General features: G+C 30.4%; 1 protein-coding gene and 1 long non-coding RNA gene across 2 annotated transcripts in view; both read left to right on the plus strand.

Moving 5' to 3' along the window:
- The first annotated feature begins 8,678 nt into the window (after nt 1–8,678).
- LOC148228714 (mid1-interacting protein 1-B) lies at nt 8,679–10,244 on the plus strand. The gene is made up of 2 exons (XM_088200053.1): nt 8,679–8,848; nt 9,059–10,244. The coding sequence occupies exons 1-2, from the start codon at nt 8,802–8,804 to the stop codon at nt 9,639–9,641; spliced, it is 630 nt and encodes a 209-aa protein (XP_088056179.1). The 5' UTR covers nt 8,679–8,801; the 3' UTR covers nt 9,642–10,244.
- Nucleotides 10,245–10,846: 602 nt separating this feature from the next.
- Nucleotides 10,847–14,723, plus strand: part of LOC148228715 (uncharacterized) — a 123,045-nt gene continuing 119,168 nt past the window's right edge. Inside the window, exon 1 of the long non-coding RNA XR_015811732.1 lies at nt 10,847–11,109. This is a non-coding gene — a long non-coding RNA (uncharacterized LOC148228715). The remainder of the gene's footprint in view (nt 11,110–14,723) is intronic.

Raw genomic sequence — 14,723 nt, forward strand, 5'->3', positions numbered from 1 at the left:
TTAACCCTTTGAGGAGTATCGACGTACATGTACGGCGGTTGATTTTTCAATATTTTGAGGTACCCCATTTACATATATAACTGAAAAAATGAAACATTATAATTTTACTTTTTTGTAAATGATATATATACAAAATAATATTAATAAATTAACAAAACAAAAAAAAAATTTATAAAAAATATTGAAAGCCTCTGTATTGAATAATATATAATAAATATGTAAAATAACAAAATGTAATAATTTAAGAGTGTTAAAATAAATTATTAAAACATACAAATACAAAAAAGTAATTAAATTAAACATAGAAATAAAACTATTAGAATCACTGATTTTTTTTATTAATATTTTCTGTAAATGCAAATTAAATAATTAACAACAGAAATAATACGCAAAATAATTCATTCCCAGGTGTATACTGACAAATTAACAAATGTTTATAAATTAACTAGCTACTCAAAGGATTAAGGATGTAACTGTAGATTATAAATCGTGTATCTTTAATAATTTTGTTATACTCTAAATTCTGAGTTTATTATTTGCTCAGCGACTTTTTATGTTAAATTTTTTTTTCTAAACTATTAAAGGACATAATGTATGTATATTCATAACCGAAAAAAAACTTCTAAAGACATAAATCTGTTACTCATTTAACAATTAATTCTGACACAAATTATTCTATTAAAAAATATTATTAATTATTTTGTATATTAAAAGTATAAATTAAAAATACTTTCAAGCCATAAATTACTAAAATTGCACAAAATCATTTATTGACGAAAATCAATAAAAAATATATTAATATTAACTAAATTCTTAAGTTTATAAATATAGAATTACTTATCTTTTATACGTTTTTGTAAATGTTTTTTCACAATACTTTGAATTTTTGACAAACAATTTAACGAATTGTATGTATACAGTTTTTTCATTATACATAATACATACATATATAGTGTTAATTAAATAAATAGCAACATTTTTTTAATTTTATAAAAAAGTCACGAGTTTTACGTAAACATTTTTTGCTTGATATTAAATAAGGATATACATATTTAAATTTATTTAAAAAGAGTTAAAAAATTGTACTTTAACCTTAGACTAAGGAAAGTTAATTAATAAATATTGTCGTACAATAAAGATTCTGTAGTAAATATTTAATATTTTTGAACCGCTGTTAAGATTATTAAAATTATTTTTCTATATAAATTGTATGTATTAAATATTTAATCTTAGTTTAATATAATTTATTCATAAAGTTATTGTACACTCAAATCGATTAGAATTAAAAACATTCTACGTACACAAAAAGTGTATTTTTTTTATTAAAGGAAACTTTATTTACTTTATTATTCAGAATTATACTTAAATATGTTATAAACATGAATTAAATAACTGAACCTTTTTTTGATTTTGATGAACTTTAAAATATCTTTCTATGTTGTTTAATATACGTTTCATTTTAAAACCGCAAGATTTGAAAAGTTAAAGAAAACGCGAATACATTGACTCTTGGGTTAAGGCGCATTTTCTTGGTGCATTTCAACATTCTGCATAATTAAAAACGTAATTCATATAATAATATGTTATTGAACGCGTCCATTAAACGTTTCCTATGTAAAGCAATTATGTAATACGTCCTTAAACCAAAGAGCTATTGCGGTTATTGGAAGAACCCAAGATTATTGTTTTGCAAATGATCGTGTGTTAGATTTTATTCTTAAACGCTGCCGATAAATAAGTAGAATACAAAGATTAATTTTCATTAGCTAAAATTTCTTCTTGAATTTAATGCTTTTTTATTCGGTGAAAACACATTTACATACATATGTAATTCGTTTTACATATTTAACCCGAATCGAACAACAACACATGGAAAACAATGGAAAGGGCAACAGTGTCAGAAAATCGTAGGTTGAATTAAAATTTTCAATGAATAGTACTAAGAACCGATAGTAAAATAATATCGAGATTGTACTACTTTTATTTACATTTTTCGAGAAAGCACGGTCTAGAAAATTCAGTATCAATAGTAATAAATATAAATAAAGCATTGAATAAAAATAACTAAAGCAGCTCCATTGGAAAATCTTAACAAGATTATGTAATAAATAACATAATAATACATTCTCAAATAATTATTTAAAGACCTTGATGCAAAAACTTCGTAATTGTAATTTTTGATGGCACTAAAAATATTTAAAAAATAAATCTCCTAGTAAAAATAATATTTTTATGTAACACATGTAACAATAAATATTACATTCTAACAATAGATTTGAATACATTCAAAACGAATGGTAAAAGTACAGCAAATTTACAAGTGAGAGATGCCTTATCTATGATTTAACTGTCCCAAATCACCCAATAAATAAAGAAGGATCGTTGATCTTCTTCCAATTATTTACTACCACTTTGCTTCCGATTTATCATACAAGAGTAATATACCAAAAACCTGTATCAGCGGATACAAACAATACAAAAAGGACCGTTTTTTTAAGTAGATAATGCAACCTACATAATTGTATTGTTGCCAGATTGATGCAACCCAGGATGCACTGCGTCTAACAACAGTTTTTTTTAAGATAAAAACAGAGATTTTAGTTCCCCCTAATAAAATAAGTGAAGTTTCGTTTATCTCATTTTATTTTCCCGATCACATATAAGCCGGAACGCTGCCATAGAAAATCACATCTAATCAAAACCCAATTTATGACTTATAAATACACGAGGGTTTGACCCTAAGCTTGCCACTATGAAGCTTTGCCAAATCGACATTAACAAAGTTCATAGAAAATCAGCCGCTTCCATTTCAATATTCATATATGGTTCAGCCGAGCAGTCACCTATAATCACTAAGAGTTTTTTGAACTGAATATTTGAGACAAATTAAATATCTCATATTTGTATATTTGAGTAGTGTGACTTTTGCAGCTAAATTTATTGAAAATGTAAGTGATAATGATAATTTGTGACTGAGAATGTCTGCTGTAATCGTCAAGTGATTTTTGTCTGAGAGTAGGCACTGTGGTTGTCGTTGGTTGCTAGTAATTAGTGGGTTAATTCATGTTGGTATTTACTTATCTGGTTGATATAGATTGGGTTTACGCTTCTTCGGTAACAATGTAAGATAAAAAAATGGTTTAGTGTCACAGGCTAGTCAAATTAAGTCTTTCTTTAACTCTAAAATCATCCCTTTGTGAAAGCTTGTTTTAAGGCTCCCACTTTTGGCGACCGTCCGATAATTGCAAAAGATTTTTCAAACGCTGACCGAAAAATTTGCTCAAATTTTATATATAATAGTAAGATTGTAATTTATATATTTTGCTTAAGAAAAACAAAATTAAGAGGACAAAAAGGAAAAGAGAAACAAAATTTTATTTAATAAATAGATTAGGAACATAGTTACCAGATTATTGCGCACACGAAAATTCTGAACATATGTGATTTTTTGATTGCCAAATATATTTTACTTTTAATTCTAATTGCTGTTTATTGTAATATGTGTAATTATAGGAAATGTAAGTGAATAATAACAATGTAAAATATTTGTATTGAGACGTATTCTTATATATACATATATGTCTATATTGATCATCTATGATCAGAATTTTCGTTGTGCGCAATTTTCGTTGGCGCAATAATCACCAAAACTTTTCAAACAATGCTTATTCGATGCTAGGCTATTAGTAGTTTTTTTTACAGTTTGCGTGTCTATTATGTAATTATCTGTATTCTGCCGATTTCTGATTTCAGATAGACAAAGCATTGTTGTTTAGATATTTTCTGAACATATTATTGAAACTCGCACAAACCTAAAAATAAATGTTTGTGTCAAGTATATTATAGCGAAACGAAACAGAATTTTCCGGTTATAAATAATTTGATTGTCCAACTAATATATTATTGCATTCTTGTTAATATTTTTATTGTTTTTATTACGCAAACACTATCTTGAAAACTAGCAATGACTTTCTCGAGAAATTAAATACAAGATTTCTTCCTTTCAGATATTAAATTAAAATATTTAAAACAATGTTTATATGCTGTTATCTTCCATTGAAAAGAAGACTATACAACTGTACTTTTGAATTAACTATTTTTTTATAGAAAAATGTGGTAAATAAAAAATATATAAAAATTCAGTTTAAAATTTTTTCAAAGTATTATTAAACGATTTTGTGTTGAAGAAATTACACTTTTATAAAGTAATATTTGCATTAATTAATTGTACTTATTACAAGAAATTTAGTAACAAAAAGATGCGATTTCATACGCACTAACAGAATTGTTTTAGGCGTTATTATCATTTTGATATGTCTTTGTAATAAATTTAAGGAGTATTGTGCAATATTATATTAAAGAAAACTTCAGTAACTTTACTTATAATTTTTTTTTAATAAATGCATTATATTTTTCTGATTATGATTCAACTTTCTGATCAATCTCAGTATGAAATAAATTATTAGAAGCACTATTTCACAATTTTATATTTATAAAACTATATCATATTTACTTTTATTTATTATTGTAATTTCTACCAGAAAATAATTAAAAGCCAGATAACCATCAGATTATATTTCCATATTTATGAAAAGTTTCTGCATAAAATATATAGTATCTGCTGATCAATGCCTAACCCCTGACCGCAAACTCGGTTTATTGCCTTCAGATCAGATCTGATCACGCATTGCCCGAATGACCTGATATCCGATGATGTTTTTATTATTTATATATCATCAAAACAATATTATTGTCAGAAAAATAATCTATACTGTTAATGAACCGTCCAATCTGTAGCGATCAATCGATCTGAGAAGCCAAACATAATCTTAATCACATCTATTGTATTTTTATATTATTCCCTTCAGATCGGAAAGTGATAGCAATTTGGATGATTGGTAGATTTTCTTTTTCTTATATTATTCGATAATTGAATAAGTTGAATATTGAATATTCATCGGCAATAAAATTACAGGGTAAAAATAAACAAGTATTATAAAATGATACTTGTTTACGTCATACAATCGTGTAATTAATACCGGAATAATCATTTTAAATTTTATAGTACTAGTACTATTTTTCTACATTGACATTGTCGTCGCTAACAGATGCAAATTACTAACTATCATGGTATAATCAATATCTCTTTAAATGTAACATTTATAAAACAGATTCCAAAAAAACATATTTTTATTAGATTAGAATATTACGATTGCGTCTTTATCGGGCTACTTATTAATGCACCACCCGTTGCTATACGAATAATAAAGAGAAGTCAAGCTATCTTGTTTGCAAAGTAAGATTATATTTTTCATTTGCGATAATGGTGTTATATATATTGAATAAGAGCTCTTTAAATATGAACCGAAAGCACTATTACACTCTAATGATAATAAATAATATTTGTATATATATTATTTGCATACTAACAGCATCTAATAAGATGATTCTATAAGCATAAAGTATAATATAAACATTCGCTAATTGTTTTCCAACTAATTTTCCTTTTATATTTAATCACGCAAATCCGAAGTAACATATATATTATAATATTACATATATATAATACATCAAATCAGATGCTTTATTTATAAAAATAATCAAATAAAGTGTCTAAAATAAATTGATCATCTGGCCAATGCGACGATTGAGGGCGGAAACATACTATTTGTTATTTTCTAATAAATATATATGTAAACTGTATTTACGTAATGATAATTCGAAAATCTGTAAGATAAGCATTGATATAATTCTATGGAATATATTATCTTTGCCTTATTTCAACGCTATTATGCACTGACTTTGTCCAGGTACTAATAGATGTCGCTTAATTATCTTAATATTAATTATTTGTATAACGCTAAAAATATAAAAAAAGTCGTAAAGTCGTTCTTTTATTACATTTTTTTTTACATCAAAATAATTAATGATAAGTCTGTAAATGTATATTATTATTATTAGCACCTGACAGATAAATTATATTTTCACTAGTAAAAATATATATCTATCGGTGAAAATGTATTCTGATATGATTTCACTGAAATGATATATTTTACAAAATATTTTCGGGATGGATTTGAAACTGCTTTCCTTAGATTTTCTTTGAGGGAAAATTTAGTTATTTCAGTTTTTACCAGAAAGGGATAAAAACTGGGCAAGCAATTGTCGTTTTTTTTAATACTTCTATTTCATTAAAATTCCTAGTATTTCATTAGATAGCATGCATTTTTCTGGCCAAATTCAAAATGCCCCCACCTGCCCCCATTCCTCAAATGACGTCCCTGATATATTTAAAAGTATTCGTCTATTTTTGCTATTTTTAAATATAATATTTGTTACACTGAATCGGTAAAATCACTTCTTGCAAGAGTTGGGCAAAAAGTTGCACAATTAATGAAAGTGCAAATCCGTTGCTTCATTTATGAATTAGGTAAATTATCTGCCGAAAGCATGAGATTTGGAACTAAGCCAAATGTCATTTTTGACAGTTGCGAAACGTCACGTTTAGTGAAGTGTCCAATTTTTTAGCTTCTGTGAAGTGTATGAATAGTATTACCGTTACCATGTACTTATACTCTGGTCGCGTAACTTATGCCGGGAGATTGGCAGATATATTGCAATTTAATGAAATAAAATAATTAATAACTATAACAAGTTTTTCATGTGAGTCTTTTATATAAGGTGCGAGCGAGCGTTGGTCGGAACAGTGAACACCCCATGAATAACTCTCTGCTTCGAATCATTAGAAGCACCTAACCTGTACGTCGTCATATTTCTAATTCTAGACATTTTTGGCATTCTCATGATTTATTTTTCAATAGACAAATGACATTCGGTCTAGTTACGAAAAACACTACCGGAGCGCTTCTATCTACTTTGCTCAACGTACAAAATAAGCAAAATGAAGTCTGCTTGACGCAATAAGCGAATTCAGTGATCCGGTGTAACATAGCATTGAATTATAATATTTTTTTTACGTATTATTTTAATTATACAGCCTTGGTCATAATAATGGGGCACCCCTTAAAATGCTATGTAACTCTTTACAAGTGCTTTAAACGTAATTTTAAGAACTATACAAAGGAATTTGTCATTTTTAATTGCTCACTTGAGCTTTAAAAAGAGATTGCAGGTCTAATTGTGCAGTCTTGCTTAAGTGACCATTATGTTCAGTTGCTAGATTTCGACCTTTATTTGTCGTTGTAATTTTTTTATTTCATAATTTATTTTTAATGTTATATGAACATTTAAAAATTTACCAAAAACGCGAATTAAGTGAAGCTAAAAGAGCGAATACAATTTTATTGCATATTATTGACTGAATATATCGAAAATTAGAAAACACAGTAATTGTTCATGACACGCTGTCCAAAATGTTTTGCAACGGTTCAACGAATGCGGTTCTTACAAATTAAAGCCAAGAACTGGAAGAAAACGAAAGACAACTGCCTAGGAAGATCGAACGTTTGCGAGTCCCTTAAAAATCGCCATAGAACCATTCATTTTTTCGCGGATGGTGAGAAGGCTCGACCATGTGGGGCTCAGAGGTTGACACAAACGTCCCAAACCGTGGCTTTTAGAAATAAATAAATATGTTAAAGTTGGCACTAAATCACAGATTGAGCGAAAGTCGTAAGGTCTGATGAATCCAATTTTAATGTTGTTTTAAACTAAAATTGGTTAATATAAAAAAACATTTATACAATTTTTTTCAAAGCAATAATTTTTTAAAATAATCATACTTTTTAAATCTTTGAGACCCCTGATGTAGTACACGTGCGTAAAAGAGTCAGAGAAGAATATTTTGTTGATTGCGTAGTACCCTAAGTCAAATATTGTGGTGGAAGCGTTATGGTCTGGGGTTGGATATCAGCAGCAGGGGTAGGAAAACTGTACACTTGCGAAGTAGTACGAATAGTGATATTTATATTTCAATGTTGGAATCCACTATAATGGACTCCTACTGAAAAATATTTCCAAGCACAGACCACGCTACCATCCGATTCCAGCAAGAAAACGCTCCGTGCCTTATTATTATGACCAAGGCTGTATATATTTTTTGTGTATTGAAATAATAACTATTTATTGTTTTCGACTATTGGGTTAGCTAAATAAATAAATATGTACATTGTATAACTAAAAATATTAAAATAGGTTTTTAGAAATGCTGAAACTTGTATAAATTTTCCAAAATATACCTGTAATTTGAATGAAGGTGTGTTCACATCGATCATCTCAGTCGATACGCCGAGTAAAATCCATTATAACGGACGACGCGAGTCAATTTACATTTTTGTATATCTCGTGCAAATTTAAAAAATGGCGCGCTCCCGTAACGAATGTGGCAGCCGGCTGTCATCCGTGCGACCAATCGCGAGCTCGGATTGTGGTACGACTTTCGAGCGCCGCGAGGCGAGTCGCTGATGCGCCGCGCCAGGAGAACTTTTTAAAATGCAAAATATCAATAAGAGCTGTGTTGCTATTGTAAAAAATATAAATAAATTTGTCGGGGCGTTTAATTTGAATCGGCGCGTTTAGCTCGAGTTTTATTGCGAGTGTGGCGCGTGAAAAAAAATAGAGATTAGCTCTGCGCTCCGAGAGCGGCGTATCAGCGCACTGTCGACGGCGCTCGCCGGCCGGATCGAGCATATATAAGGCGCGGCGGGGGAGGTTTCCACACCATTCGGTCGGGCTCTGTGTTCGCGCTCTGTATCGCTCACGAGACGACACTGACGCACCCAGTTTTTTATATTTCTATATAACACGCGTTTCGCAACGTTAGTGATAGAGTTTATATCAAGATGGTGGGATACAGTGATACGTTGAGTGCAAACATGGAAAATAGCAGGTAGATGATTTTATTCTTTCATTCATCCAAGTACGAAAAATGAAATATAGTAATTGTGAAGAAAGTGTTGCACAGTTGCATTTCGCGCGCGTTCAATTGCTCAACTCGACGTATATGTGTCATGTGCATAGATTTCATAAATTTGAAGGTCGAGTTAGCAATTTTTGTACATGTGGGTAGATTTTAATGTGTGCGTTTGATGTTTTGCAGGAATTGTCTGCGCAAGATCGCCCGGCACGACGATACAGAATTCTCCAAAGATAGCATCTTGAACGCTATGGAGAAGTTCGTCAAGACGGTCAACGCTATGGACGAAACGGTGCTCGTCCCTTGCCGGCTTATGGATTTGAAAGTGGCGGAGACGGCGACCGAGTCCGGACGCAGACAGCAACACAACCCGTTGGCGTCCGAAGATCTGTTCGCTCTCTATAACATCTTGAAGGCGGCTAAGGTCGAGCTTCTGTGGGGCAAGGACCGCGGAGAGCCGAAAGAGAAAGAGAGGAGCACTACGGTGAAAAAAGGACACGTCCGTCGGCCATCTACGGCTTCCACCGCGTCCACTTCGTCCAGCGCCTCTCTGCCCAGCGATAACGAGAGCGACGTCGGCGTGGAAGGATCGGAGGATTCCGGCGTCGACGGAGACGATTGCGAAGGAGGAGTGGCCGGAGCCGAGTGCACGGCCGAAAACTTCAGACGACACCTAGCCGGCTTGAGACGAGCTCTCGCCGGACTCACCGACGCGGCCCACTCCCTCACGCAGCGCTACCAGCAAGACGTAGGAGCGCCGGTGTGATTCGTCGCCGTTTCAGGCAGCTCCTTGCGATACCCTCGCGCCCATATTGTGATATTCTTTTAATTTTACGCAGTACAGTTGAAACATACCAAAACGGTCGGCGGAGATCCGCTTTTAAATTATTGCGTGTGTGCGAAATAAGTAATTGCCAAATGTCGGAGAGTGGCTGAGTTGTGTGCTTGAAGAGTGTTGTTAAATTTATATTATGTATATATTAAAATAAAGATAACGTTAGTTTTTACTTTGTATACTATTTTAATTTACCGCAAATTAAAATATAAGGACACAATCGGATGTAATCTCATATAAGAATCGCACCTTTGCTGTGTAAATATACGGATATGCATATAATGAGCAAAGGAATCTTATGTTTCTGGACGCGTCCGGCGACTTTCTTGCATTTTACTTGTCATAGAATGATTCAGTCGTAAGTCGCCGGCGTTTAACCAACACCTTGTATCACTTTAATACGTTCCATTTAACTTTCTTTTATAAACCGAATGGGCCTCAAATGTGCATTAATTTATTTGGAAATTATGGTGGCTTATTTTGTATTGTAAAATAAATATAATTTTTATTAGAAAATAAAATGGTTATTGAAAATATATCTTCGTTTCATTTATATGCATATGTACATATCAAGGAACTTCGTTTTTACAAAGATACCCTTGATACATAATGAGCAATTATGGATAATTGCATCGATGACAGTCGTTTCTGGTCGAGTTTACATCACGCACATAACCTACAAATTTAAATGACATTCCGCGACATAAAACAAATCAAATATGGCCTAATTATCAAAATAGTATCTTAATTCTCAAATGTATAACTTTGCATAACATTAAAAATACATTAAAATATTAAATCAAATTCCTTTTATTGACATCCGTGACGCTCGTAAGTTTGACACTTTTGGCCGTAACGACATTTTTTTCGTCTAATATTTTTTTTGCTGTAAATTATTTACATAATAATTATTATTTCATATAAAATTAATCTTTTACATTATTTGTGTCAAAAAATGGTACAAAAGTCATGTCTATGTACTATGATCTTTGAATATAAATATTTTTTTATTTAAAAAAATAATTTTATTCGCGTCACTGCAATGCTTCGTGTCGCTTAAACCCGTTTAAACTATAACAATTAGTTATGCTAATGATCCACATGACATTGCTCGATCGATGTACTAGAACCGATCAGTTGTTTTCTAAGCAAATGTTTGTCTAGATATAAAAGAAAATGTTTGCCGTGGAACAACAGGTAAAAAAATGGTGCGAATTAGTGCGAACTTCGTTTCCTCGTAAATTTGTCATTGTAAACACAGTAAAGCGTCAGTCAACTTGTCATCTCGCGAAGTGTTTGCCAATTATTTAAATGCAACAAGAGTTTATGGGAGAATTTTCAAAAGTCAAGTAAACGAATCGAAGTGCGTCAGAATGAAGAATCATCGCGACTTTTTCATGTGTGTGTATAAAATATTTTTCAAGTTTCTAAAAGTAGTTTATAACAGGATAATTAAGACTTTTATATTATTACCACTGTAAGCGAGAGATGAAAACCATAAAACCGAAAGACGTGGACAAAACTTTTTTGAAGTGCGATGTTAGGATTACGTTCATCTGTTGTAAATATGCTCTAATTAGAACAGGAATCTAATAAGTTGAAAAACACACATCTATCTATCATATAGGTTAATCCAAGTTTCGTTTTAATCACTCGTGTTCAAAATGGCAAATGTTAGTTTGCAACAATACATTTACGAACTGGATCGATTAACCATCGCTCAATGCGTTAAAATTGTTCAATTGCTCTACAAAAATAATAATTCTGTACAGTTTGTGTATCAAAATTTACGAAAATGTCAATTTCATTGTCGTATTCGGCGAAAATATAACAGACAACTATGAAACAATATGTAAGATTTTAATTATTATTTATTTGATTTATAAAGCTAATATAGCTAATTGTTTATATACTTAACAAATTTAATCAAAACATAAAAAATACTTTAATATTATAATTTATTTTTAATGCACGAATGAGTTTCTTTACTCCATTGAGGAAATCCGCTACATATTCTTTTTTGCGGATTATCCTAGAAATATTATTATACAAAATCACACTCTTGTGAATTATTCCCCTGGCCGTACTCATTTTACTATACCCAACTATCCTTAAATTGTTTCTAATTCTAGTTTTAAATTTATGTACATCTTATTTTTTTAATTAAATACATATAAAAATACTCTGGTTACATATTATTTTCTAACTTATTCATCTTCAATATTTCTTAATCAATCAATCATACTTCTACAACTAGTAAACCTTAAGTTCATTCAAAGTTTCATCGATATTCTTGGTCAATAATGAATATATCTTAATTCATAGAAAAATGCGGTTTTACCACTATTCAACTCAGTGGCATTGCCGTTGGCGTTAAATTAACGCCATGCCAGTATCGAGTGGTTAAATTGGGATTTATTGTATTATAATTTTCATTGACGACATCAGTCAAAAGGCGATTTTTATTTGTGGTGCGACTTCTTGACAACGTTGCTAATGAAAATAGACCTTTGGTTCCACTAAACCAGTTGTGGCCTCATAGCCTACTTTTAAAAATATAGTTTCAGGTCCATATTGATTTGCTAACTGAACGTGATGGTGCGTATGTATACCTATTAAAAAAACATTAAATATTTATTTTTTAACTAATATTCAGTAGCTGCGTAATTAATTATTAACTCTTAGAGTTAGAATTTTAGTACGGTGGTGGTTAGAATCATATTACATGGGTCAGAACTTATAGTTAAAGGTCAGAATAAATAATTATTAAATGGTCAGAATTTATATTAAATGCTTATAATTTAAATTGGACTGGTCAAAATATTTAATATATGGTAAGAATTATCTTGACAAAATGTCAGAATATTTTTTTTCAGTTAGTATTTACTACAGTTCATTGGTTAGTATTTATAAATAATAGCTAGTATTTTTATTATTTGCACTTTACAATTTTAACCTCAAGGTAAGTTTTATTTCGACAGATAATCAGCATAATAATACATGGTCATTATCAACAGCAACACAACAAGTCAAGCATGCTCTCTGCCGCCGCTCTGACGTTATTCCCGCTTCGTCCGTCGTTTATACATGTTATATTATTTTACAATACAATTCCCAACATCATAAAATTCTTAGTTTCTTTGACATATGATGATACTGAAGAAAGATGCTTGGCAATTGTGCTTCTGATTTCTTATGAATTTATAATTGAAATAAGATTTACGTTATGTTTATAAATATTTGTTTTTGTGTAAAATAATGTTTTTATCTCATTTTTTGTTGGTGAAAATTTCGTTATTTTCATTTGGACGTTGTATTCCTCAATTATAATTTTGCCTGTCGTTTTAAATACATTACGTTTTATCATCATCATCACCAGATTGTAAAATGGTTTTAAGTGTTCTGTGTTTAATAAATTTAGTTTAATCTTTTCCTGCAAAAGATACAATTTTTGAACTGTTCGTCTTCGACAAAATCAGAATTATTTTAGCTGCTTTTAAAGATTTTTTTATACATAATACTGTAGCTCACTTTTTGTAGTCAATATTTATTTTTAAATATATATATGTAGATATGGGTAGCGTCTTAACTTTCACTACTCGCTTTGTTACTAAATTTCGTGCGGTACCCAATTTTTCTTTAGCAGAACACAGGTTTAAATCTTAATTAATAATGCAAAGAGAATAATTAAAAAAACCCTTTACAGAAACTAAACTAAACATTGCTGAAATAACTGCATCATCTGAGATATAATTTGTAATTCTCAAGGACTTATAACTTATTGACAGAATTATAAATTATAAGTGTAAAGTGCAAGAAAATGTTTTTTGTCATTATTTTCTTCACATCTCACCAATTACACATCATCAAACGCCTTCTTGTCTCTTTCTTGTATTCAATGACATTTTCTGTGGACAAAAGGCTCGTCGTTAGTTTAACGGGAAAGTCATCGAAACGATTAGAGATCTTATCGATGTGTAGCGCCACAGAAGAAGTGATTACTTCTACTTTCTTGCCGTGCACGATTATTTATTTATTTAGCAGCTTCTGACAATGGGTGTACTTGTAGTGAATTGAAGCTAAGTGTGCCAAGGTAAAAACGTAAGAGCGTTCACCAAGTTATGATTATTGTACATACTTTCACCCGGTAGTCGTCTGGAATACGTGATTTAATCTGTGTATTAGAAGTAATTAATTTCTACCACCTTTTAACGACTTCCTATTAGGATTCGTAAGTGTTTTTTTTAATATATTTTTCAACACTTTATATTAGTATTGAAACTATGCTTTATTCTTAATATATAATTTAATTTAATAAGTATAAATCTAATCCTAAATATATATATATGAATGTACCGTTTTAAAATTTGAATTGTTAACGCGTGAGAATTTATATTCATCTATTTTATTAAATATTTATTTAGGTTTATTTAAATGCAGGCATTAAAATTTGAATAATAATCTATATAACATAAATATTTATTTCAATTGTTTTCGCGTTTATTTTTTTTTCTGCAGTCAAAATCGGGATAAGGTCTACATTGAGGCTACGGTACGTGCAATTATTTGTTTAATAATAATAATTACAATAGTCATATCGATCGACATACATTCGGGAAATCTGGTTGACTGTTCGGTTGGCTTCATAAGATTCTCATGTCGTCTGGACGAAGTACCGTTACACGAAATAGCATCTCTTTCTTCGTTGCATGCGACACCCCTCGCACTTTTATTTCTAGGGGTTCGGACCCATTCCTGGATTGTCAAATGAATAAATTTGATAAACCTGCAATACCACTAACTTCATTCCATAATTTTGCTACTTGTGTATCTGATATTTTTAATTTTGCACATAATTTCAACGATGTTTTAAATAAATTCAATTATTATAGTCATTATTAAATGTGTTCCTACTATTGTTGTTACCAAAAGCAATAAAATATTTGTATTTATTATATAACAAAAATAAAATAGTAAATATTTCTTTAGAAGCGCAGCGTAACACCCCCACGG

The sequence above is a fragment of the Plectrocnemia conspersa genome, unplaced genomic scaffold (genome assembly GCF_051122295.1).
Source record: "Plectrocnemia conspersa isolate PC_06_02 unplaced genomic scaffold, ASM5112229v1 ptg000012l, whole genome shotgun sequence".
NCBI lineage: Eukaryota > Metazoa > Arthropoda > Insecta > Trichoptera > Polycentropodidae > Plectrocnemia > Plectrocnemia conspersa.